Below are 26,382 nucleotides of genomic sequence, written 5' to 3' on the forward strand. Positions count from 1 at the left end.
ACGCCTAGTTGCTTCCTGAGCAGCAATCCCTCCCCCAGGCCAACTCCCCCCAGTTTATATACTGGGCATGATGTCACATGGTATGGAATACCCCTTTGGCCAGTTTGGGTCAGCTGTCCTGGCTGTGTCCCCTCCCAATTTCTTGTGCCCCTTCAGCCTTCTTGCTGGCTGGGCATGAGAAGCTGAAAAATGCTTGACTTAGTTGTTGCCAAATAGTGTTTATACTGAAAACATCAGTGTGTTATCAACATTCTTCTCATACTGAATCCAAGACATAACACTATACCAGCTCCTAGAAAGAAAATTAGCTCTATCCCAGGCAAAACCAGGACACAAACTAATGAAAAATAAGTCTTGAGCAGGTGGCTCCAAACCCTTTGCAAGGAGCTCAGGTAGAAATTGATATGGCGGTTCTGTGTAAGCAAATAGGGTGGCAGTTTTGTGCTTGGCAGTAGTGCGGGCATTTCCTTTGGTGTTGCAATCCACTTCATAGCGAGATGGAACAGTTGGCCAGGAGAAGCCTTCTCTGCTTCGTATGGAGAGCCAACACATATTTAACTTGCCCTTGGACCTTGACCAGAGGTGGTCAGGTGTGACCTTTGTTTGACACATTGTTTGAGAAATAGCACTTCTGCTAGCCACAAGCTCCTTTTTCTTCCCTGCTCTGCCAGTGTAGGCCTCGGCCAACATCCTTGATCTCATAGTTTGACCTTGTAGTTTGTCTTGCTCGAGCTCTTCTATTAGGAGTAGAATGTATCAGTGCTGCCCAATGTTGGGTGCTAAGTATGAGCTATGCTTAGTCCTACAGTGCTTTCAGAGTCTTGGCTATCCCAAGTACTGCCTGTGCCCCTTCTTGGATATGAAATACAGCACAATATACAGGAAAATAGAGTTTGCTCTGGTTGACTTGACCAGTCTAAATCTTCTTGTCATATTTTTGGCTTTATTTCCATGAGAACAAGACTTTTCAGGACTTGAAGGTAAGTATAGCTCTGAATACATTTTTTTCCCAAACATACCATGAGGAACATATGTGCTGTATGTTTAATTTAGTATAGCATAGCTGTTGTCCTTACAAAATGAGGCTGTAGGCAGAAGTGGACTCTGACACAGCTGGAATAGGGTGAGTCTGCTGAAAGTGAGGTAAATGAAGACTCCTGACTCTGCTGGCACAAAGGAAACTCATGTGGTCCATTAGCACAGTTTGGCTCACAGGCACCGGTGTCTTCAGTTGTGAGATAGGAGGTGAACAAGTGTCATCATAACCTCACCCACACACAAGTTGTACAGCTTCAGCTTTCTCAGTGCGGTTGCCCATATATTATGGCTTTTGTCTACTGTTCATTCTCTTACTGGAATGGGGAATAAATGTGTGCAATTATAGGCACATCTCTAATGGTGATAATTATAATAGTAAAAGCATAGCCCTAAACAGCAAAATTGCACTGGTACCAAATCTGCAAGCAGATGAGCCAAAGAAGGATGGCTCTAGACATTCAGTTTGGCATCCAAGTTTATCTAGAGCATGGATTGAATTGGTTTGATAGTAATACCACTCACCTGAGAAGGATGACTTTTCTGAGGCTGTGAGTGGTTACTTACAAGAACATAAGGTTAGCATTCAGTAATACTTCTGTGCATTTTTAAATAGAATGTAGTCTTAAAAAAATAAGGCATTTTCTGTAGAGGAAGAAAACGAAAATGTTTAAGAGGAAAGAAAACTTAAGAGCTTGACCCAGCATAAACTTGAACGCAATGATAGTTACAGGTAAGACCTATGCTGTAAGTTCAGTGTGTATGCTACCTCAAAACCTATGATCTGAGAAAAGAAACTTTGCAGACTATTTTATTGACTCAGTTGTCTATGGTGGGCTTACTGAAGCTTTACAACCAGCTTGGAAAAATTGGAATATGAATCAAACCACTTTAGTCTCTGTTTTCCAGGGCTGTTGATAGGATAAATATTTTCTAGTTACAGGTTCATATTAAGGAAGCCTGGGATAAGCAAAAAAACAAAAAAACCTAAAACCAAAAAACAACCCCAAAACCCCCTTGTTTTGTGTACTGAAAACTAAAACTCAGGTCCTTATAAGCCCTGGGTTCTGACAGACTGCTGAAAGCAATTTCTCAGCAGGCATTACTCTGCCAAACACAGCCTACCATATGCCCTTTAGGATTCCGCTGATGCAAAGGCAGGAAAAGGCTGTCTAATTTATCTGGAGCCCAGCATTGCCACGGCCTCGCCTTGCACCAGGAGATAGACAAGAATGCAAGTGCAGAGTTTTGAAGGTTCACCTAAGCAGGTTCACTCATTTTATTCTTGCCAGAAGCTTTTGAACAGTTTATCAAATGATTAACCTCCTCCAAGCTGCTGCTATGTAATAGGAAGGTGAGAGGTCTTGTTTTAAATAGTGTAAACTACTAGTTTACCATCAGCAGTAAATTACCAAGCAAAGCAGCAATGCCATTGCTTTCAAACCAAGTGTCTAAAATTATGCATAAATAATGCTTACATTCCTTTCATGGAATGAATTGCTTGGGTTTTAGTGTGCAAATCTGTGAATGTTGAACAAAGTGGAGTTACCATACCCTACCCTAAAGTCAGGTGGATCAGAAGTAGGAGGAACTGGGATGGTGCCAGGACTGATTTTGCCTTATCGATAATTATCTCAAATGTTTCTGCTTTGAGAACAAGACAGAAAAATGGTCAGTCTGGCTCACAGAAGGACATTGCACTGATTCCAAATAAATTCAAGAGCATCCATAGAAACAGGTTATACCAATCTAATTAAATCAATTTAGAAAGAGATTCGGCTAAATCAGTGCAATTTGTGTGTTCATAGATCAATCCTCAAATCAAGAGAAGGTCTCTTGAGCTAATGAGGTGTAGCAGTTATTTACTTTGGGGTGCTGGGCACTGGTCATCAATTAAGAGTCATTAATAAACCCTGGCAATAAAGAGCTCAAGTACCCCAAGTGACTAATGGGGAGCAGTTGCAGAATGTATTAGCATAGTGCTCTGCCTCTGTGTTTCTCTGCAAATCACTTATCTCACTTAGGGCATTACATAAAAATAATGCGTGCTGGTGACTGATGATGGGACTTGGAGGTTCCTCTGGAAGAAGGATTTAGGAATTGTCTGTGATTTCAAGCTGGGTATAGTGGTGTGTTTTTTTTATTGCTACATAAAGCTTTATGTTTCTTTTCTAGTCTTATTACCAGAACAAAAGCAGTAGTAGTTGAGCTCTTTCATGATCAAATAGCTATAATTACAGTTTCACAAACCTGGGAAATGAGCGGTGAGATGAGGTTGACTGATGTGTCACCAACATAAATTTAATCTAAGACACAAACTGAGGAAGATGCCAAAAATACCATAGCATTGGAAATTCAACTTTAAAGTTATTTCTCAGTATTTTTTTAAAGCAGGGGTGAGGGGGAGGTAGTTTATAAGTGTTTCCAGCAAACAAAAGCATTGATTTGGCAGGTGGAGAATGCAAAATAATGTTGCCAAATGTTTGTGTCCCTTTCCACTTCCACTGGAGAAGCCCTCCTGCACTCTGCCATGGGCTGCTTCCACGTGGCCTCGGCATGTCGGGATGGGAATGACATCCACTGGTTGGCACAGCGGCCTCCCTGAGTGAGCTATGCTATATGCTTCTGCCATCCCGAGGGATGCTGAAGAAGCCTTTTTCTCTGATAGGAACTTCAACCCTTTCCTGTAGCGCTTGGGAGAAATTCCGGTCACAAGTGGGGTTCTGTTTTGGTTTGGGGCACGGAGCAGGCACCCCTCGTATTTGGGAGCCCACCTGATGCTGTGTAATCTATCAGAATTGTATTAATCCCACTAACACAGCCGCCATCTGGCCCTGCTGCCGGGCCGGCTCGCGTGAGCCCCCTGTGATGGATGGCCTCGGGAATTGATTAGTTGTTGTGCGAGACAAATGAACTGTTTTGGCAGAAAATACCAGAGGTCGCTGCGTGTGGTCAGGCACAAAGGCTGCTGAATTTTAAAGAGCTGCTTCCAGCATCCATTGCAAGAATGCCACTTTGGAGTGGCCACAGCTTTTGAGACGAGCCCAGCACTCCGGAGCACGGTTGGGGTTTTGTTCTCTCCCTCCAGCCCCGCTTGCAGGAACGCCAGCACTGGAAATGAGCACAAAGCTGCAGAGATGAGGGAGCCGGCATCCTTGCTGCGTTGGGAATTATGGGCTCGTGCTGGTATTGTGTGTGTGTTTGGGTGGCTGCGCCGCAGATGTCTGTCACTCGCACAAATGCCAGGCTGTGCAATCCCTGCGGAAGAGCTCTCCCGGTTGTGCAGAGCCCGTGGTGTGCTCAGCTGCAGCGTGTCTCAAACAAAACACCTGCAGGTCCAGGCATCTGGGGTTTGGGTTTTTTTCAGGTCAGTGTTATTTAGAAATGGATGCTCTTCTGGTGATGCTTAGCAGGCAAGTCTCTGACTTCAAGATGATTGCCAAGTTTATTGCTTCCCCACACACTTTTTATTGTCCCCGGAGCAGTGACCCTTGGGGCTTTGCTTTGTTGTGCAAAGGGGCAGCTTGGCTCAGGCCTGCCTTCCCTTTGGGAGAGGGCATCCTTCGGTGCCGCGGCTCCTATTTGGGGTTTTCACGGCCGCCGCCTCTCCGGTGCTGCCGCTAATCTACCAAAGTGCGTGCGGCGGCGCGGCAACGGGTGGGGAATTGGATGACACATGTCTCGCTATGTCCCGGCTGCTCTCGGAGGACGGCATGCAAGTGTGCCGGCAAGTGGGCAACACTTCCCCCGGGACGGCCTGCCAGTTCAAAATAAACTTGAGTTATGGATTTATTCAGCTTGTAAAACCTCAGCTGGCATAAATAATTGAGAAAGCAAAGGTTTGTCTGTGGTGCATACCTCAGGGACCCGCTCCTGCCTCCCTCCCTCCCACCACCCTTTCTTATGAAAATGATCCCAGTTGCACTGATAGATAATAACAACACCAAGCAATTAAAAGCTATGGGTGGCTGGAGAGAGGAGAAAAGGTTCAGTTAATGAGCTTTTCCTCTTCCTGTGCCCAGGAGAGCCTCAGAAGTGACGAGGCGATTAAAGCGAAGAGATAATTATAGATTATGTGAAAATGGGTCCCTTGGGGGCCTCGGGCCTCGACATAAACAGTAAGTGTCGCGAGTGTCTCTCGACTCCCCGCACGCTGCCTGCTCTGCTCCGCTGCGCTCCCGCTCGCTCGGCAGCGCCGTGCCAAGCAGACGGGTGAAGCCACCTGTTAGCGGCACCCGGGGCCGCTCCGCCGCGGGGCCGCTGGGACGTGGCTTGGACCAGCCCCGGGAAAAGGGGAGAGGACGCCCAAAGTAGCACCCGATCGCAGCCCCTCTGCCCAGAGCTTTGTGCTGGAGGTAACCTGCAAGGCGGGAGGAAGGGGACGGGGCAAACCTGGAGGATGCTCTCTGCACGAGGGTAGAATGTCTGAATTTCAAGTCTCTTCTGTGCCCTTTTTCATGGCAGTCTTGGCTGTTTAGAAAGCAAGGAGGCTTATAGCACTCCAGGTAAGCAGGAAGTGAAGCCTGATTAACTGGCGGCAGACCTTTTCCATGAGCTGTTTAAAAACTGTTGGCTCAACATGTGTTTTGGACAGCTTATGAAGAAGGCTTGTGAAGCCTTCCAAGCCTGAGGAGAGATGGCTTGGTTTAAGTTCTTCCCCATCCTTTTATTCAAGGATGGAAAAAGCTGCCCGTGTGTTACCTGCAGGCAACAGATATGCTTCAGCTCAGTGTTAAATCAGAGTTAGCATCTCTTACTGGAGACAGGGGAGAGCAGAAGAGAATAACTTTGGGGGTTGAACATGTCAGCAAGGGAGAAGAGAAACCCTTCTGGCCATCCTCAGGAAATAGTTGTAAACACATTCACTGCCTTTACTGGCACTCGTGGTCAGTTTCTTGAAGACTTCTTTTTAGCTCAACAAAAAGAACTGGTGCTTGTATGTCACACAGTCTCACATGGAAACAGAATTGCATCTGAGTCTTCCTTTTAGCTACAGGTTTTAAGTAATTGTGCACATCTCCATTAGGTTGAGTTTCATGGTCTTTCCCATCTGAAGTTGTCTTGAATGCTGTATTTTTATGTAAATTGAGATTTGTCTGAAAATACTGATAGTACAAGGCTATGGGTTCCCCCCCAATACATTATCTGAGCAATGTCTTTACAGGGTCGCTTTACTCATATATTTGTGATGTGCTTCTGTCTGTTTTTAGACTGTTTCTACCAGTTTCTGGGCCTTGCTGCTGACTCTTGCCAGTTTTATGTGGAGTGCAAATTCCTGCTAGGAACTGGTCTAATGAAAACACTGCATCTTTTTTGTTTTCTTGCACCTGCTATAGTGGAGGAATTATTCACTATGTACACATACAGACATGTGAAATAAAGGGGCGGAAAAAACCCCCTGAGTTGCAAGGTTTTCCAGCTATGTTTCTTACTTGTCCCATGTGGTTTTGAATGCAAAGTCAGCAAATAATAGTAATTTGTCTTTATTCCGTTCACACCATTCAAGTTGAGCTTTTTGGCTAGTATTGGTCCCTCCAAAAATCTGGTTTTAACTCCTCTGAGCTCATTTCTTAGTTTCCCTTCTTGGTTTTGGCATGCAACTAGATCAGATTGTTTAAAATGTTTGGAGTGGAGCTTCATGTGACTATTTTGTTTGCAGGTAAGAAGTCTTCATTATGACTGTATGGACTTCCCTCCAATCTATTCAGGAAAGGGCTCATTTCTCTTTGTTAATATTTATAAAAAGTTGGAGATAATATATGCTAATTTTTATTTTTTTTAAAGGGGGCATCAGGAGCTTGAGAAATAAAAGCAGAGTAGAAAGACAAAATTTCCCAAAACCTTATCTTCAGGTGGGGAAATTGCTATTCTGGATTAATTCCATTGTGGAGACTTCTGAAAGAAAAGTGGTTGTTTTGGAAGAGGCATATATAGATGTATAGAGCATTTGCAGAGGTGGTTATTCCAGAAAAGCTAAATCATATCCAAATAGCTGTGTTGGGTCATTTCCCCCCCTACAGACAATAATATCCTCGGGAAAAGACTGTAGAAGTCTTGTCTAAAGGCTGTGGTAGCAAGATTGCCTGGTTTTGGTACATCAGTGCTAACATGCCCTCTCTCCGCTGATGCAAACTCTGCAGCAGGCTCCCTGTGGAGCACAGACAGTTGCTTTATTGTTGCCGTGTACCTTCTGGTACTCCTGGTGCTGCTGTGCGAGGTCCGGCAGGGCTCTGCAGCATGGGGAAATGCCAGTGCCCAGGCTGACTGGGTGGCATCACTGCCAAGGAGGGAGGACACAGCCTGAGCTCATGGTTGTGACACGGAAAATCATCCGGGAGTAACTGAGAATGGTTGTGGACTTCTCTAGCAAGGAGAGACTGGGCTCTGCTTTGGTGTTATGGGAGAAAGAATGATCTGTAATAAATAAAGTGTCTGTGTGGCTGGGCAATGGGGAAAAGCTGCTGGAGCTAAGTTACTCTGCAGTGTTGTCTGAAAAGCAGCTTCACCCAAAAGACTGCTTTCAGCAGCCAAGGGTATATTTGAGAAGTTGGACTAACAAGGTAGGACTGGAGCAACTTCCCAGCATATCAAATCAGCCCTTGTTAGTAGAGGCAGGCACGTCTCATGACCTCCATCATGAATCTGTCAAGCTCCATCTTGAGCAATATAAGCTTTTGCCTTTTCTAATCCCACCATGAGATTCTTTTTTCCCCAGAATTCGAAGTAATTGCATCTAAAGCATGCAGTGATCTGTTTCCCAGGAGCTTGTGTGTAGTGAGTGGACAAGACCTCCAATGAATGAGTTCATGAGAGACTGGTTAAGAAACTGGAAGACTTCTGTAATGTTCCTAGGCCTAAACATGGAGTGCGAAATCTTGTGTGGCACCCAGCTCTTTACTAGAAAGATGCAAGTCAGTTGTTTGAAAGGACTGCTTGCATACAAAGAATAGGGGTGATGTGCAGGAGAACAGTGCTACTAAAGGAGCAAGGTGAGAGAGAAGTCAGAGGAGGTGACTTCTTTTGAGAAAGCAGCACTCTACCGCTGGAGCTGAGTATCAGCACTTTTTCCCACCTATTACTGGCAGCGAGGAAGGAAACAGATGCTTGAGGTCTGAAGAATTAAGAGTGTAACTTAGTAAGCTAGATGCATAACAATAAAAGACTGTGTCAAAATTGCATCACGGAGCTCTGCCTGTCCTGATGGGAGAAGGGGACATGGTCTTGGTGGCACTGGTATTTTCATTTTGGGGGGACTACAGGTTGAAGAGCATCACTTTTTCTTTGTAACCTATTGCTCAGAAATGCAAATAATGGTTAGACTTTATTTTTCCTTGCTCTGATGTTCTTCAGCCTGTGAGGTTCAAGAGCAGTGCAGATGAATGGGAGGAGTACTGTTGTCTTGTAGCACGGGGGGGATCAGTTCTCAAACTGCCCCATTCTATTGCAGGGGCTGTTCTCTCCTGCCCGAAAGGCCCACAGCAGAGCGACCTCCCTACTGGGTCTGACCTGCTCCAGCAACCTCCCATTTTTATGAGGAGTTTCCTTTGAGGCTGTCAGGACTGAGTTCTGCTGAACATCCAGACTGTCTTAAGGTGATTGAACACTGTTCATCAATGTCATGAGAGGCAACTACGTTGTGTTTAACTCATGTGAACCTCCCAAGTGCTATAGCAATGCTGACTGGTTCACTTGAGCCATAGTTTTCACCTGGAAACTAGAAAGAGGGGATAGTATGTGGGCTTTTGGTTTACCTCTAGAAAACCAATGACCTCTTTTCTTTACTCCTTTACGAGCAACACAGTTGTATCAGTGTATCTAAACCTAAAGGTATTATTGTAAAGGTGCCTCATGCTAGTATAGCATAGCCCCCTATCCATAGAAAAATCAGCTGTGTTGGAATAAGTAACCTTCCATTGGCATGCCAGCATGGATGGTAGGACAGTTGTACTTTCTCAGCAATACTCGTGTCAGTAACTTCCTATCATTAGATAAGTGAGTGCAGACTTATACAGCAAGATAAAAATGTCTTGGTTCTGCTCTGTGCCTTTGCTAAAGATTTCTAACATTTGCTTTTTTAACTGCCACAAAGCATTGTAGCTCCAGTCACTCGTACAAAGCTCTTTCATAATGTTTTAAGAATCTGTGAAAGGTCTTAACTTCATTAGAGGTTCTGTTTGGTTGGTTGGTAAGAACAGAAGTTTTACTGTGTCTGAAGCCAGGGTATTGCTTTTAGCTCTAGAAGAAGCCGTAGGTGTAACTCAAGCACCTGTGACACCACAACTTGATCTTTCTGCCTGCAGGCAGGTCTAAGTGAGCGTGCACTGGCATCCTGGCACAGGGATGTGCTGGGCCCTCTGCCTAGGCCAGCCTGCTGCTCTGAGCAGAGATCACGGTCAAGCTTTGCCCTAACGCTGTCACTGCAAAAAGGAGTGCAACTGGGTCACGTGCAGGCTGGTAAATAAAAAAATAAAAAACAAGCCCTGTGACCAGGTTCTAAGACAAACACCAACGATTTCACAAATCCCCAGACAATTACTTACCAGAGTACCAAACAATAGCAGGCACCTGTTTTAAAGCCACCAAAAGAAAGTACTTGCCCACTGTTCACCCATTCACACACTGAATACGAAGTTGTAGAGCTTGTCCCATAGAGAGGTGTTGTGGTTTAACCCCAGCCAGCATCTGAGCCCCACGGAGCCACTCTCTCACTTCCCCCTACCCAGTAGGATGGGGGGAGAATTGGGGCAGGGGGGAACTCATGGGTTGAGATACAAATGGTTCAATAGAACAGAAAGGAAGAAACTATAATAATGATAATAATGGTAATAATGACAATAATAATAACAAAAGAGTTGGAATATATAGAACAAGTGATGCACAGTGCAATTGCTCACCACTTGCTGACCGATGCCCAGTTAGTTCTTGAGCAGTGATCCCTGCCTCAGGCCAACTCCCCCCACTTTATATACTGGGCATGATGTCACATGGTATGGAATATCCCTTTGGCCAGTTTGGGTCAGCTGTCCTGGCTGTGTCCCCTCCCAAATTCTTGTGCCCCTCCAGCCTTCTTGCTGGCTGGGCATGAGAAGCTGAAAAAATGCTTGACTTAGTATAAACGCTATTTGGCAACAACTGGAAACATCAGTGTGTTATCAACATTCTTCTTATACTGAATCCAAGACATAACACTATACTAGCTCCTAGAAAGAAAATTAACTCTGTCCCAGCCGAAACCAGGCCAAGAGTATGAATGGGGTAAAGAGCAAAATAGAGTGGGAAAAGGAGCTGGAAAAGGCTCATAAATATGCTCATCTGGATGTAGCCTCTAGCTATAGAAATCCTTAAACCACTGAGTTTCTAAAGCTGGGAGGATCCAACTGGGTATAGATTGTTTTGCATGTGTCCTGTTTTTTCTGCTTTTTTGTCCTACCCACCATTAGTGGCCACTGTCTGAGACGGATGGCATCGGAAGGGTCTTTGGTCTGACGCAGAGTAGCAGTTATAAGTTTGTATAGCAGGGAGAAGTAGCAGCTTTAGCCTTTTATTTTCTGTGGGATTGCAGTGATTTATACCAGGTCTTGAATGTGGTTTTTGCTGTCTAACTTTATAGACTTCTTGTGCCACTTCCTGGGAGTAAGCTGACTTTTGTCCTGGTATAATACTGTTAAAAACAACCTTTGTTTTCTAGGAAGCAGGATCTTCTGTCTTTTAACTTGGGAAAAAACCATATTCTGCATGTGCAATACTAGGTGTCTGTTTAAGTCCAGTGACAGTATTGAAATGTCTGTAGCAAAGTTAGAGCATACGATGTGCATGTGGCCTTTGTGTTGTGCAGTAACATGGTGCTTCTTTTGCTTTTGTTTCCTGAATAGGGAAGAGGACAAGAACATTTTTGATTACTGCAGAGAAAACAACATTGACTATGTAACCAAAGCCATTCAATCAGAAAAAGTGGATGTGAATGTCACAGATGAGGAGGTATGGAGAAAAAGATACAGCCCATCAATGTTTTAACTGTTTTCTATGTTAATTTAGTGCCACTCCTTTTCAAAATTCCCTAGTTAGTATTCTTATAACAAGGTACTACAATAGTTGGTCAAACAGTTGGTTATTGAGACAGGGATAATCTATTTGAATATAGCTTTCCACTACATTTCTAGCAATGTGGATGTACTAACTGTGATGCTGTAGCATATCAGAAACTTACTTCCTATGTTATTTTCAGCAACGCCAGCAGCCACTTGCAGAATAAAATACCCCCTCTCCCCACCTTGTACACTAAATGTGGTCAAATAGAAGTAGGAAGTGAGGGAAATGGCTTTTTTGACTGATGATCTCTGTTCACGGGTGAAGTAGGATTTCTGCCATGCCATCAGCTTTTCATTGCTCTCAGGTGGAGGGCAAATGAGTGACACTGGCTTTCCACCTTCACAAAAACAGTGATATCATCCAGTCTTTCTCTGCTCATCAAACTCAAAACACCATTTCCCCATAAGGAGATAAGACTAGCATTGCCAGAAACCTCAAGAAAAAGATAAAGGTCTAAAATTGTGAATTGGCTTGATCCTTTTCTTGGTAAAAGTAAACACCTGCTGTGGACAGTTCCCTGTTCATCCTTCAGGACATGTAGTGGTACCAGCTTTATTCCCTTGGTTTTGATGCTTGCATACTGCCACCTAGCCCTGCTCATGGTCCATCGTATGTACAGCTACTTTTGCCCGCTGCTTTCCAGCACATTGTGTTTTGGTGAACAGATGAAGTGCTTACACATTCATAGACTGAGACGCCACAAATTCAGTTGGGTTCTCCTGTAGCTCTAAGCAGATTTCTGCCCTCTGAGCCATGACAGCCCCGGCTGGGGCTCTGAATGCTGATGGCAGAGCCTTTTATTATTAATCAGGAATTCATGTGAATTAATTTTCAGATGAGAGGAGGGAGGGTGTTCACGATCAGGGTTGGAATTTCACATCATAAATTCAATGAACTGAAACTGTCATGTGCCACACAGTCACTGCAACAGCGCCATTACTGAGCTCCCTCCCTCCTTCCGCTGATCACACGTTACAGAAGTAAATGTCCAGGGCAGTCCCTGGACAGAACATCGCTGGAGTCCTTTCATTAATAAAAGCTCATTTATGGGATCACACACATGCAATAAGTATGTAATAACATTATGTTAGCGTTGCTTCATTTCCACTGGCAAGATGCTCTTTCATAGTTAGCAGGTTCAGAAGCTCATACCTTCCTTTGTGTTCAAGCAACAAATGTGCTTATTTTCAGCCAAAGAGATTTTGTTTTTTTAAAAAAAATCAAAATATTTGGTGAAAGATGGCTGAAATATTTTTTGTGCTCTAAACACATAAATGTTTAGAGCCAGATCTGAAAACTGCCAGGTGACATCCTCTTTGGGAATTATCCATGAGTCTCTGATGTGAAAGAAGATCTACTTCTGAACTAATGTGTATTAGCACATGACTATTGCAGAGTATGGAATTGCTTCGGCACAGACAGGAGCTGAAAACCCTGCCTACCTGTGAAGAGCTCATGGGAAGATTCCCATTGGTGCAAAATTCCCCCATAGATTAAATTCTCACAGCCTCAGTGATTTTGGCCTACCCCAGCAAGTGCTCAAACAGGGAAGTAAGAAGTTTTGGGTTTGTTTTTTTTTTTTTCTTGCAAGTGCTGGCTTCATTAGGCTTGACTCTAACTGGTCCAAAAAAACCCCAAAAAGCAAAACCATATCAAAAAGAAAAATCTGAAAGAAATATTTATTTCATATTATGTTAAGAGCTGAAACCATTACCAATGGTGTTTGGTATCCAAATGTGTTCTTCACCATCTGAAGCATAGTTTATTTTCCAATATCATGCAGGTTGATTGAAGTTTTAGAACCCATTTTAGACTAGAGATAACCCAGACTGAGCCTTTGGTAGAGTGAAGTGTATGCAAGCGTAATCTTGTCATTTTTATTAACTATTTTAGTGTTACTGTATAAATACATCCTGCCATATCCAAAAGATGCTTCTCCTAGCCCTCTGAACATAACTCATGCTGTCAATCCTTTGATTTAAATGCATATAAATTTAAAATGGCAGCAGGGATACATACAAAGAGTTAACTTACTATGAAACAAAATCTACTGAAGCTCCAAATAGTCTTGTGCTAAAATGCAAAGACGCTAGGCTCAACCTTTCCTTGTACAATAAAGACTTGACTGAGGTTGTAAGGTGTTCAGATTTTATTTGTGTGTGATACGTTAGTACTGTATCTAATTGTATCCCCTCATTTTGTGCAAACCTGAAATAAGTTAAAGAAAAGAAATGAAGAATAAAAATGTAAAATGAGAACAAGCGAACTTAACTCGAAGCAAAAGGGTTTCAGAAAGGGCAATAGAAGTCTCTGGGGTTTAGATAGATGCACTTGGCAACTTTTAAAGCATAAGTGGTCTTCTCCCCACAAGAAATAAAGGTCTTCATGTACAGCATTCAAGACAGGTTACCTACTAACAGTTTGGATATAATAAACTTCAATTGAGAATTAAACAAAGAATCTAATGACAGTAATCATGTACAAGCTTCCATTTACTGTATCTAAATTGCCCAGAGTTCAACAGAATAGATTGCATTCACTTAGAAAAAGTAGCACAGACTAAAACAACCTGTTTCTCTTGCCTGTGTCAGCAGGACTAATGAAATAAGATACAGACTGTGGCTGTGAAGTTGCCACTGGTACATCCTGGTAGTGTGGATTGCTTGCTGCCTTTTTGAGGACAATATTTCTTCAACTTTTAACAAACCAGAAACTGCTCAAAGACATGGATGAGTTGCTTTTGTAATTTGTGCCAAGGGCTGTGGAGGTTGTAGATAGAGAAATTTTTTTTCATTGTTGGAGAAATCCCAGTAAACAAACATGTTACCTGTGTGCAGTATTTAAGCCCTTGCCAAAACTTTAATGAAAGGCATCTGAAATGATGCTCGCTTAGTCCCCAATCCTCATGCTTTTGAGACAGCAAGTGCCAAATTGGTGCCAGCTTGCCAAGGAAAAAATGGGTTGAAGAAGGTTCACATACTTCTGGATTTACACATTTATTTCCATTAGAAAAAATTTCCCAAATGTTTCAGAGCTCTGAAAGTGATTGACTTCCAAATCAAATCTGAAGTTTACCTGTATAATTGCAACAACAGCCCTTCCATTCACTGTTTTTGCTATCACCAGGCGGGGGGATGCAGCCGTTCTATATATATCTCTTCTTAATTACTGGTAATAAAATACTTGCCACAAGTTAGAGTGGCTCTCATTGCTATACAGCCATTACAGCTGCAAACATTGTGCCTAGAAGTATAGCTTAATATTGTAGCACATCCATTCAGTTTGGCTTTGTTCTCTTCTTTCTCCGCACTGGCTAATTGATGTGAAAATCATTCCCATCCGTTTGTCTGCTGAGACTCAGTATATCTGAGACGAATCCCTGTCCTGTGCTTTGTTTGTGAACACCCTGTGACTTGGAGCTGAGCAAAATTGATGTGCTGTTGGCTTGAGAAACTGCTGCAGAAGCTGGCCAAGCTGGCAGCAGTTATCCAAGCAAAGCACAGAAGATTTAAGAGGCAGGGTTAGTGCACTGGGGCTATTTTTATGCTTTTTTTATTAAATACTTCAAAGGCAGGGGAAAATGCATCCTCTCAAGTAACTTCTGCAACTATTGTCCTGTGTTTGAATTGCATGGAGGGAGTACCTTGATGTTTGATTGCATTTAGTCAAGAGCTCACTACTGCAGTGCTTTCCTACATGAAATTATTTGTGTTGCTTTGAGTCTCTCACTGCTTAATGAAGTAGTCATATGGGAGGTGTTTTGGGAAGGCTCAATCTGTGGCTTTTAAGATTTCTGCCATGTTATTTAGACACACAAACACATTATATACTGACATAAAGCAGCAGCTGCATGGACTAAAGAATTTTTCAACACACATAGGCAATACCCATGCTATACAAAGAGTTGGACTGTACATTCAGTTTAAGTTTGTCTTATCGCTAAGGTTTGTTTTAAGGAAGACGTGGGAAACAAGTGGACTTTGTAGCTATATAGCTGCCTAAGTACATTAGCTAGAACTCCTGAGTGTTTAATTTGCCTGATACTATGCAAACAGTAGTTAATATTATCTTGTTTTAAATACAAGTTTCTTAGTAATGCTTTTTGTTATACAGTAAGTAGGTTGGGATTCTTCTGCAGGTATTTACTTCCACATCAAGTGGTGTGCTCTTGCACAGAAGGTCTCCAAAGTCCCTTACACCCTGTGTTTAGGGCATAGCATGCTGAAAGGATGCAGACATTTCTCAGGTGGAACGTGTCAGCTTTTTAGTAGTGCACAATTACAATGCAGAGCCATTTAAGGCACTAATTGGAAAATATTGTATCCATTTAGAATTGCAGAGAAAATATATAGGTAAGCAGAGTGTAATTACCCAAAGTGGAATTGGCCCAAGACTTGAAATCCATACTCCTGCAAATAGCACAAGGAGATTTTTAATGACTGTAGATGATCAGGCTTCAGTTTCTTGTCTTGTTCAAAAGGCAATGTTTGCAGCAGAACTAGCTTTCTAGTGTTATGGAAAGGGACCAGTTGCACAGTGCTGCAGTACCCCTGAGCTGACAGAATTGACAGCACTGTGTCTCCTGAACTGTTGGTTTTCCTTTATTGGCCTCAGCCAAGTTCAGCACCAATAAAATTAGATTCTGCTTTTCCAGAGACAAATGCAAACCAAAATATTATAGGCACTAATCTGTAACATGAATTTTGATATAAAGGATAGAAATGCCTTCATTTTGTCGTGTAATTGCACAATAATTACACTTGTGTAATTACAATATTACTCATCTGCACATATATAAAGAATCTGAAATAATCTGTTGAAGTGTTTATTGCTATTGTGCATATTGCAGATAGTGCTTCTTTCTTTTGAAATGAACATCTGTGGCACAAAAAATGTTGGTATTTTTCCAACTGAAATCTTAAATCTTAAGTAATTACCAGTGCAGAGATGAGTTAAGGATGCTAAACATGACTTAAAGATCTTTCCATGTTTACCAATTGTTTTAAATTGTACTCTTTCCCCCTCTTAGAGTTTGATAGTGGTGTTGAGTGCAAGAACATTAATCATTAAACAGCCCATGGATGTCATCAGTGCTTCCATAGAAAGTCATTGTCAGAAAATTCATTCTAATTCAAGGTTAATTAGTATAACATTAAAATTATGTGTTACAAAAATTAATTACTTGCTGGGTCAAAAAGTGTTAAAAAGCTTAATGCCTTGTGTCTGAGATTGCATTTCCTTACTCAAAATCATGTTCTACCTCTGCTGCCCTGCCCAGGAATGTCCAGCAGAAGCAGCGTGTGAGCTTCAGTTGCAGGTGTCTTCTGCCCCTCCTGCTGTTTTGGCACCATGGTTGGGAAATTTGGCTCACGGTTCCTATTAGCAGATAAATGAGTTGCTCACCTTGTTCCCCACTGCTCTGTTGAGAGATTTATAACCAGGTGTGGGGTAATTTAACTGATTTCATCTGTGAAGGTCTGTGATTGTTTTCTGTAGCATACTGGAAAACGCAGGTCAGTCTGATGGTGTCACTGCTTGGGGGATGATTTCTTGGCTATCTGCAGGGTGATTTCCAAGGAATCCCCTGCAAGTGTGCCACACGCTGTCCTAAATCAGGAAAGACTGATACTAAAAGTAAGTCTAATTTACTAAGTGTACATAGTAAACAAAGAAGAAAACCTTCTATCTCAAACTACTTTGAGCTACCTTTCTCTTTGGAGTTGCCAATATATAAAATCTATAGTTCACAGAAAATGTCTTAGAGCTGCTTGTCAAAAGGCTTTGTTACTGCTTTGAATGCATTTTTTCATTATAAGAAGATAAGCACTCCAGCCTCAGCACAGGGCTGCTAAAAGCGTGAAACTGTATCATGGCTCTGCTGTGATATCCTACTGCAAAAACAAGCATTACCTTGCACAGGCTTAGCTGTACTAGCCCAGAATTAGAGCAGCACCCGTGAACCGAACCCCAAAAGCCTGGCTTTGCTTCAGTACATCCACAGCCCTTTCTGAGGCCAGCTGGATTTTCAGATGCGCCCTCAGAGGGGTCCTACGCCACTTCTCACGTCCTTGACAGGCAGGAAGATCTGAAGTTCCATTGCTCCCCTCCCGTGGTGGCAGAGACATGCCGAGAGACTGCAGGTGTGCAGAGATTTGTAGAAAGGGGATGGGAAGAAAACTATGGAGGTTTGGACAGGGCTGGAGGCATGGGTGCAGCAGCCCATGTTGCAGAGCTGAGAGGGAGGCGATTGCAGGTGATGCCTGCCCAGACACCCAGTTTTCATCTTCTGTTGCAGCAGTGCAGGGCCCGTGGGTTGAGTGTTTCAGACCTGCCAGAGGAATGAGCTTTTGGGGACTTGGCGTCTGGGTGGGGTAGGCAGCATTGAAAATCTTACTCTTACACTTACTGTGTAAGTCGTCGCTCCCAGAAAAGTCAGAGCTGTCAAAATCCCAAATCTATATAGGAAAACAAATCATGTCATGGCTCCTGCCTTTCATGGTTTACTGCTTTTCCCCTCTAAATTTTTTGCTGGCTTGTGGGTTTGATGCTAAATTAATGAAAAATTCAACTATGTGTCAGTTTTAACATTTCTAGTATTATTCTGTTAAGTCCAATTCAGAAGCAACAGTATGTTATATACTAATATTAGTGTAGGGGTTTTTTTTACGTCTGTGTTAATTTTGTTATTGGTACTAAATAGCAAGACTGTGATTCTCTGTGCTTTTTTTTGGCTGGCTTTGTTAATTTTTGCCTGGATGTTGCAGGGCCGGGCTCTGCTCCATTGGGCGTGCGACAGAGGACACAAGGAACTGGTTTCAGTACTGTTACAGCATGCTGCTGATGTTAACAGCCAGGTAAGAAAGGAATGAAAAGTTGAATTTGATTGATGTGTTACATAGCCTCCTGACCAAATGTTTCATAGGAAACTGAATTGTTCCAAAACTCTATAGCAAGTTATCTCAGGGCACTTATTGCAGAGAAGAACATCCAAAAAGGTAACCTGGAAAAAATAACAGAATTTGGTTGCATGAAACACATAGTCATAAGGGGCCTTTTTCAGTTCCTGCTGAAACTTCTCCCTGCACTAAAGTTTTTGTTCACCTGGCTGTGGTTTCCACTGTGACTCGTGGTACTGATGGCAAGAGGTATTTCCTGCATATGAGATGTTTGGTGGCTTCCTACATAACGTGCATTCTCCAATGTATTTTTTGTAACACTACACTCTCAGTAGATCTTTGTGGACTAATGGAAGAGAATCCCACTTTGCCTAGCAGAAAAGTATCCAATAAATGCCTGGTTTTGGCAAAGCACACCGCAGGCGTAGGTGATGCTTCAGGTCACGGTGTGGTGGGCACGTGGCAGCTAGAGTGGGATCTCAGTGCTGACTGAGGGCAAAGTCAAATGGCTTATGCCATTTCCATCCCCATATACCCACCTCACCCTCTTGGGAGTCACGATTTCTAGCACAATTTGATTTAACTGAACATAAAGCAGCTTTTTTAGCCACTGCAGTTTGCAGCCCACATGTCTGAGCTTAACTAGCAGCAGTTTTAGGGTACCTTAATAGACCAAGCTGTGAACTGCACTGGTTCAGTGACTACTTTGCAAGTGATTCATTCCAGTCAGCCAGCTTGAGTCTGCCTGTGCTCATGAGTCAACACTCCTAGTTTTGTCTGCTTGTTGTAATTAAAGACTGACCTCTGTAAATGCGATTGTGTTTGGAAATCATTGTCCAACGTATTTATGTCAAATTATGATTGAGTGCTCTTTACCAGCATGGCACTTATTGGCTTTGCTCTCCTGCCCAGTTTGGACATAGATACACCTCTGCTGACAAATCTGCTAGCTCTTACCAGTGAGATCTTAAGCAGCCTTGCGATAAATGCTTCAGGAATTTGTGAGAGGTGGACCTTAAGCACAGTTGCAATCTGAAGGCTTGTAGGCAAACCTGTGGTGTTCACAGGCTACAAATAGCTGTGTTGGTATTTGTGTACACATGAAATCATTGCAAAAAAAAGTATTTCTTGCCCTTGTCTGGGCAGAATTGCAGGTGGGATGGGTATTAGGAAGCGTGGCTCTGCAGTAGCTGGTGAGGGACGTATCTTCATGCTTAGACCTTGGGGATTTCAGTTGTAATGGATTTTGTAGGAGGTTTTTCCTTATGGAGAAGATGGGCAGTGGAGCCAGTACAAATGGGGGGCTTTGCATGCCCCCCTGTCAGACTAGACCATTGCCTTTTAGGGAGAGCTGGTGAGTGACGTGTCGGATACATATGAGAACAGCTTTGCCTTGAAATCGGGGAGGAGTCGGATCATGACACCTGCCCGTACCCTTTGTCCTGGCAGCCGGGGAGATGGTTCTGGCTGGGATGCTGCACTGCCACAGCAGTCTGAAAAGTCACTTCTCTTTGATGCTTGTATCATTTCTTTGGAGGTAAAGTCTGAGTCTTAGAAGAAAAAGCTAAAGGGAGAGTCATCTTATTTTTCCCTGAGCATTAATTTTCTGTTAGATTCTTCTTCCCCTTTTTTCTTTTTGATGTATTGCACATTTTCTAACCAGATTATTTTTGGCCAGTAACAAAAGGTTAATAATAGCCATAAAAAGAAAATCAATCTTTGAATATTTTTTTCCCCCCACCAAGGTAATAAAGGAGAATTTTTTATAAAGGTCTCTGTTCGCACGTAGGTGTGTTCCCAGAGAAGGCAGACACATTTTTATTCTCAGCCATATATAAATTGCAATAACATTTCAAGACTTTGTGACCTAATGTTTATTTCTCTTTTTTTTTTATTTTGACCTTTACCCTGTAAGAATTCACATCCAAAGCAAGAGCAAAAGGAATTTTAAGAGCAACCAGAAGAAAAAGGGAGAAGGAAAAACTCTGGCTTCCTAACAGGCTATAAACACTGCAGTGCCTGCTATTATACATTACCAAATGCACTATCAGTTAATGTGTAGGCTATAAAGAACGGTGAGTTAAGTGTAAGGGAATCTCTGGTAACTTGAATCAGTGACGCTATTACTTTAGAGCAATGTGTTCTCAGTAGAGGTTCCCTTCGTAGGCTGCATGCAGCACTTCTACCAGAGCCTGGTGTGCAAGCAGCCTCTGCGATTTCCACCTGCTGCTCAGGTCTTCAGGTGTTTTTCTGTCTTGTTCAATTTTGCAGCAGTACCTGCACACAGGCAGCATAAGAGATGAAGAATAAATTAGGAATTATGAGGGTTTTGAGGAGATAGTGAAGGAGAGAAATGTTATAGACCAATTTTTTTTTAAATTGCCCGTGTTTTAGTATGCTTCTAAAAAGTTGGTCAAACAGCGTGACAGATTTATACTCTCTTCCATTACCTTTTTAATAAATGCTCTTCCATCTTGGCTCTCTTGGAGTGTGCTAAAGGATTTAGCTGCCCTAAGCAGACAGTGGGATGGTGCTCTGCTAGGTGACCTGGAGCAAGTCGTACCAGTTCGCTGTGCCTGTAGATGTGGCTTATTCACTTTTTGCTGCCTTACTTTAATTATCTTTGTACTATCTATTGTCAAAGTACTTGCAGTCGCTGGATCAAGAGGCTCTGCAAGAGTCAACTTACTGCTCTTTGTTGATAAGCAGCTTGGGAGCAGGAGGAGAGGTCGCCTGGCTCTGCTCATTCCTGTAGCATGCTCAAAACTGCTTTAATTCTGGGAATAACCACACACTCCTGGACTACAGTGGTCCAGCGCCTGTGCTTTTTGTTTTAATCAGTTGTACTGCAGTTTCAAAAGGGTGGTTCACTAATGTCACTGAAAAACTGCAGCCATTGAGTTCTCTGATTGTTTATAATTAGCTCTAATAGCACCTTTGAAAAGAGGTGGTAAGCGATTGCCATGGGCAAGGGGACACTGAAAGGCAACGGGCTTCTCTACTTTGTTGAAAAGGGGCATTTGTGTAATTGAATTACCTAAATCTTCAGAGCCAGAGGCCATTTCAAAGTGGGTGGTGGTATGGTATTTTGGAGCTCTGCTGGAAATACCTGGAGCTTGGACTCAGTCTGAAAACAGCCTCCTTCCACTGGAACTGTTTGCCTAAAATATAGGCTTTTAATTGAGCGATGGAAGCGAAGGGAAGGGGAGTATATTCATAACAGTTATGAAGGAGCTTGGCAACGTGATTATAATATCCATTTCTAGCTTTAAAATATATGAAGACATGAATAAGTTTTCCTTGCAGAGGATGAGCAACAAAGGAAAACCTTTTTCCCCTACAGGGAGAGTTTTTCCTTGCAATGGTTTCTCTGGCCTTGGAAAGGAGGTTTTCTGGGGCCAGCGGAGGCACTGAATGCAAGCTGCGCAGAATTGCTCACAGCTTCGTGCTCCCCTGCGGCTGTGCCATGGCATCCTCCGTGTTCCCCGAGCCAGGAGCAGCGAGCTGGCCTGGTCGGAGACTTTATTTGTCCTCGGTTGTATCTGGTGGTGCAGTGCCAGTGTGGAGGAGACGGCAGAACTCAGCTCCGCTCCTGGATGTGAAGTGCTGCTCAACCAGCTTTCGGAGGAGCTCCTTTAGTGTATTTAGGGGGAAGTTTAGGCACAGTGTACTGCTTCAGTGCTGTTAGGTGGAAGAGTGCTCTTGGGACAGGGTCTAAGTCTAGTCACCTCCTCCTGCAAGAGCAAGGCAACTAAGGCAGCTTGAAAAGGAGGATTCTATGCTCTGGTGCAAAGGCCCCATGCGATTGCTCATCCTACACAGGGAGCATCCTACACAATACAGATTACTGCTGCTGTTTTAAGAAAGATGAAGGGCATCGTAGTATAGTAATTGTCCAATGAGAGAGAGAAGGACAAATAGCATCTCTCATTTGTAACATCAAAACAGTAGACCATAGACTTTCCTCCTGGACTTGCTGTGGCTGTACTTTGCTCCATTTGTGGGTACGCTTTACTCCAAAATAATAATGTGTGTTCAGGGCATGCCCTTGGGAATGTACGGGGAGCTATCCGGGAGTGATTGCTATAGACCAGCTTACTCTGAAAAAGCTCTTCAAGCCTATCTGGCCATGTGAACAAGTCTTAAAATAAATATTGTTAGTTGTAAGTGGAACTGTATCACATGACACACAGGATAATTAAAGGCTGTGTACGTATCTGTGGTAGAGCAGATGAGTTAAAATTGTATCTAAGCTTTATTTTATGATTTTTAAACTACATCATTGTGCAGTTCTATTAGTTGGCTTATCAATGTTACGGTAATCATTTATGTATGCTTAAATTGTACTATAATTATCACTACAAGGATGAAAAAAGTCATAACTGATCTTCAGTTTTTATTTACTGACCTTTCCTAGTAAAGGTGCAGATCACTGTACTGAGACTTTAAACCGCTTGTCAGCAAGTTTTCAATGGTCACCCATAGACCCACAGGGGTTTGAGAAGGAAATGTGAGAACCAAAACTGAAAATCATCAGGTTAGGAAATCTGTTGCTAGTATATGTGGATTTTATTTTATTCATTCATACACACTAGTAAGTCCAGTGAAAAGCATCTAGTGTCTGTGCTGTCTGCAGAAAGAGTTGGCTGTTCCTTGGTGCCAATGTTGTATCTGTATCATGTACCAATTCATGCAAGGCTGCACACCTGTCTGAAGTCATGCTTGTTAGCATGTGATTTTGAGTTAGCTGGATTTTTTTTTCTTTTTTTTCTAAAAGACATCTAGAGTAGCAGGAGGAGCGTGGTTGCCTCCCCAGCTTGTCTTTTTTGCCAGTCCCCTGCCATGCACCTCTAGCAGACAGCTGCTTCCCTCCTCTCTATTTGCATGCTAACACACTTGTGAGTCAGAGACCTTCTGGAGACAGGGACATGGAGTAGCTGTCCCCTTGTAATACTTTCACTCACGTCCTCATTGGAAAAAAAAAAAAATCTTTTCAGATGAAGACAATACAAACATAATAAATGGCAGGGAGGGTTCATCTCCCTCATGACTCAATCCTTCTCAAACAACATTATTATTGACTGGCCTATTGGTTGCCAAAAAGGAAAATCAATTGTACTAGAAGTAGTTGCTGGGCCACAGATCATGGTACTAACCCAGCAGAGACAGGTTGATTTTTATCAACTATCTAAAGACTAATTTCCACCATTAGCTAAAAATGAAGTAGAAATTATGGATATGTCGAAGATTGCTAAGATTGGTGGTCTGTTGTTTTTGTTTTATTTGTATGGTTTTTCTGTTTACATGCCTGACTCGAAAAGGATTGTGTCTGTATAGGATAAAAAGAAGGAAGGAAAAGTCAGGCCTGCTTGCCTGCTGTCACTGCCTGTTTTTTTCTTTTCAGTCTTGTTCTTTTGGATTTCACAGCAAGAATATGAATTGCTTCAGTCTCTGCATGGGCCTTGTGTTGGAGGTGTTGAGTAGACATTTAAAAATGAAGCTGGTCTCAGCAAACATGCATCCCTTCCCTGCCACCTGCACCGAATATAGGTCATGCCCTCATTTTTCTGTATCTGTAGGGAGATGTTGAGGAACTCAGTGTAGGCACCTTGACAGTTCTGACCGAGGACCAAAGGCCACAGGGTGTATCTACACAGCTTTCCCCCTCCCCAGTGAATATGTGTATGTGTGTCCATGCAGCCCACCACCTTTGCTGCAAGCCAGTTGGTGCGAACACACTTGTAGGTAGGATGCCAGCTGCCAAAGTACTCTGCTGTTATGACCATTCTCTAAACCTGGCCGAGATTAAAAAGGAAAATGTCGGAGCCTTGTGCCCTTGCAGTTAATGTCCCTAGTATAAATTTCCCCCTAAATATACTAAAAGCCTGGCTCATAAAGCCAGGAGGGACCCTGTCCTGGATCTGATGATTGCTGCAGAGTGTTTAGCGTAGTTACGCTCACAGCAAGCAAAGGATGTCACAGGTACTGCTGAACTGACCGCTGCTGTCGTAGGAAGGTACAGTGGCAAACGGGCAAAGACACTAAACAAAGATGAAAAGCAAAGCAATGAGAGCAGAATTACTAACCACAATAGTTTCCTTCTTTCCTTATACCTTCCCAATGCCTGTCTCGATATTTCTGTAGTCAGCTTTGCCAAGTAGATCTCAGAAGACTCTGGAGGCTCATACCCCTTTAGTCTTGACATTGTTGCCAATGGGTGTGAAAGCCATTAGCCAAAAGAAAGGAGAGATCTGCTTAGTGAAAGGGGTAGCTTTCTACATTAAAGCATTGACATGGTGCCAGTCACACAGTTATTAGAAGTGGCACAGCTCCATGTCTCTCCTGCGGGTCTCTCTATGGAATGTAGATTGGCAGCAGGTTGAATGTTAAATGGTCACCACTCAGCAGATGCTGATTTTACCTACTGGGAGAAAAGTCCCTTTCAGCAGAAACATTTGCAAAATATTTGCAGCTCTAAATACATGCTGGGAGATGCAGAGATTTATCCCTGGTTTGCTCTTCAGCTTCTGAAGACACCTCAAGCCTCATCAAGACAAACTGTAGGTTGTACAGATGATGAGATGTTTCCTTCTGCTTGTGCAGGCTGGGCTATTTTGCATTGTTTCTTCCCATCTTCCAGCTTGACATGTACAGCCTTTGTTTCTTCTGCTCCCTGTAGACATATGAATCATTGCTTCATTGCTGGTGCAGCAAAGCAGTTGGCACCCTTGCTCAGGCAGTATGCGTGCAGCATTGCCTGCAAAGCAGGCTCACCAGCCGAGAAAGCAACTGCAGGCTTCTGTGTTGTTCCAGCAGTGATTTCAGGGTCCATCCACATGGTCCTTTCAACCGGTACATGCAAAACCAGTGTTTGAAAAGTGAAATCAAGAGCTGCTTCTGAAAAAAATTGCAGTGGTCTCTGTTGCTTTACCTTCAAACTCTAAAACTGCTTTCAGGGTAATCAAAATGTAGGGTTTAAAGCTGGGGACTGAGGACAGCAGCACATTTTAGTGGATTGCTGTGAGATTGCATGGCTTGTGGGCATCGCCTTGTATTGAGGGCTGTGTTGTGCAGAGGGAGGAGGCACTTTCCATGGCCAGTGCTGGTGCAGGAGGAATGCAGTCTGGCAGTAGACACATAGTTTTAGCTCAGGGAGCATGACCACTCTCTGCATGAGGGAGCCTTGTGCCTGTTTCCATGCTTGACCAGCACAGCTATTTTGTGGTATAATGGCTACAATCTCTGCCAGTGCTCACAGTAGACAGAGGCCAGCAGAAGTGAGCTCTGAGGCCAGTGCAGGTGGCACCATGGTGCTGTCTTGTGTTCTGGTGCAGAGGAGGAACAGGCATCTTACTCCTTATCGTATATGTCTTGGCAGAGGCAGGAAAGACCCTTACCTTGAATGCCTCCCTCCGAGGACCTGGGATGGTCTCGGGGTCATCTTTGAAATAAGCATGTGTTAAAACACCTGTAATGTGTGAAGTCACTGTTGGAAATGTTTTAGCCCCTCATTAAGGTGTTTGCTTAACTGCGCAAACAGGATACCACTGGTAGCCAAGCTGGTTTTTCAGGTGAATGCATCACCACAGGAATGGTCTCTAATCACCATACGAACGGTCTCTAGCGTTGCTTCATTTCCTATAGCCTTGGCGTTACCTCTCCCTGCCAGAGGAACCACCTTTGCCAAGCAATTAGCTACTCTTTGCTCAGAAAAGATGGTTCCTAGAACATCTTTTCTTGTGTTCAGCCTCTTGAAAAAGCTTTGCCTGCTTTGAAGGAGTTAAATTCTGCCACTCACCTTCTCCCTGAGGACTTTTCAATATGAGAAAGTCTAGTTTTACTTTCCAAATGGTATTTTGTATTCATCTGTTGTCAGCAGTTGTCTCTTCCAGTTTAGTCTAAAACCCAAAACTAAGCAAACCGACACACAACACAAACCAATAAAAAAACAGTTCAGAGTGCACCATTGGGGCGTCTTGAATTTGCAGTCTGGTGCAAAGTACTCTTGTTAGTTTTTCCTGAATAAGATTGTTCTAACACTTTAGATGTCAGGGGAATAAGTCTTTATGCTTATTTTGTGTAGATTTTAGATAAGATTTTTTATGATCATATCTGTTTCTTGGCTCCATGGATTATAAGTGGCAAAATGGCACTCAAAATGGCAAAGCTAATTTAGGAGGTTCCTGTCTCTCAACTTGTACATCTTACTTCTGCATCCAGGAGAATACCTGTCAGTGCAGGAGTATTTCTAGCTCAGTATCATGTCTCCAGTGGCAGGGAAGAGTGAATGCTTAGGGGACAGAGTAGGGTAAGTATACAGTGATAATTTAATATATATTCCCAGAGTCTGCGGCTTGGAGGC

At 43.1% G+C, this 26,382-nt stretch overlaps 1 protein-coding gene across 2 annotated transcripts in view; it reads left to right on the top strand.

Annotated features, from left to right (window-relative positions):
- Positions 1-26,382, top strand: part of ACBD6 (acyl-CoA binding domain containing 6) — an 89,706-nt gene that overhangs the window by 27,889 nt on the left and 35,435 nt on the right. The window contains exons 5-6 of one of the 2 annotated variants that reach the window (XM_075038535.1): positions 10,908-11,013; positions 17,889-17,978. In XM_075038535.1, the coding sequence (XP_074894636.1) occupies positions 10,908-11,013; positions 17,889-17,978 (196 nt within the window). The remainder of the gene's footprint in view (positions 1-10,907; positions 11,014-17,888; positions 17,979-26,382) is intronic. The other variant, XM_075038534.1, reaches the window with a different exon arrangement.

The sequence above is a fragment of the Buteo buteo genome, chromosome 10 (genome assembly GCF_964188355.1).
Source record: "Buteo buteo chromosome 10, bButBut1.hap1.1, whole genome shotgun sequence".
Classification (NCBI taxonomy): Eukaryota; Metazoa; Chordata; class Aves; order Accipitriformes; family Accipitridae; genus Buteo; species Buteo buteo.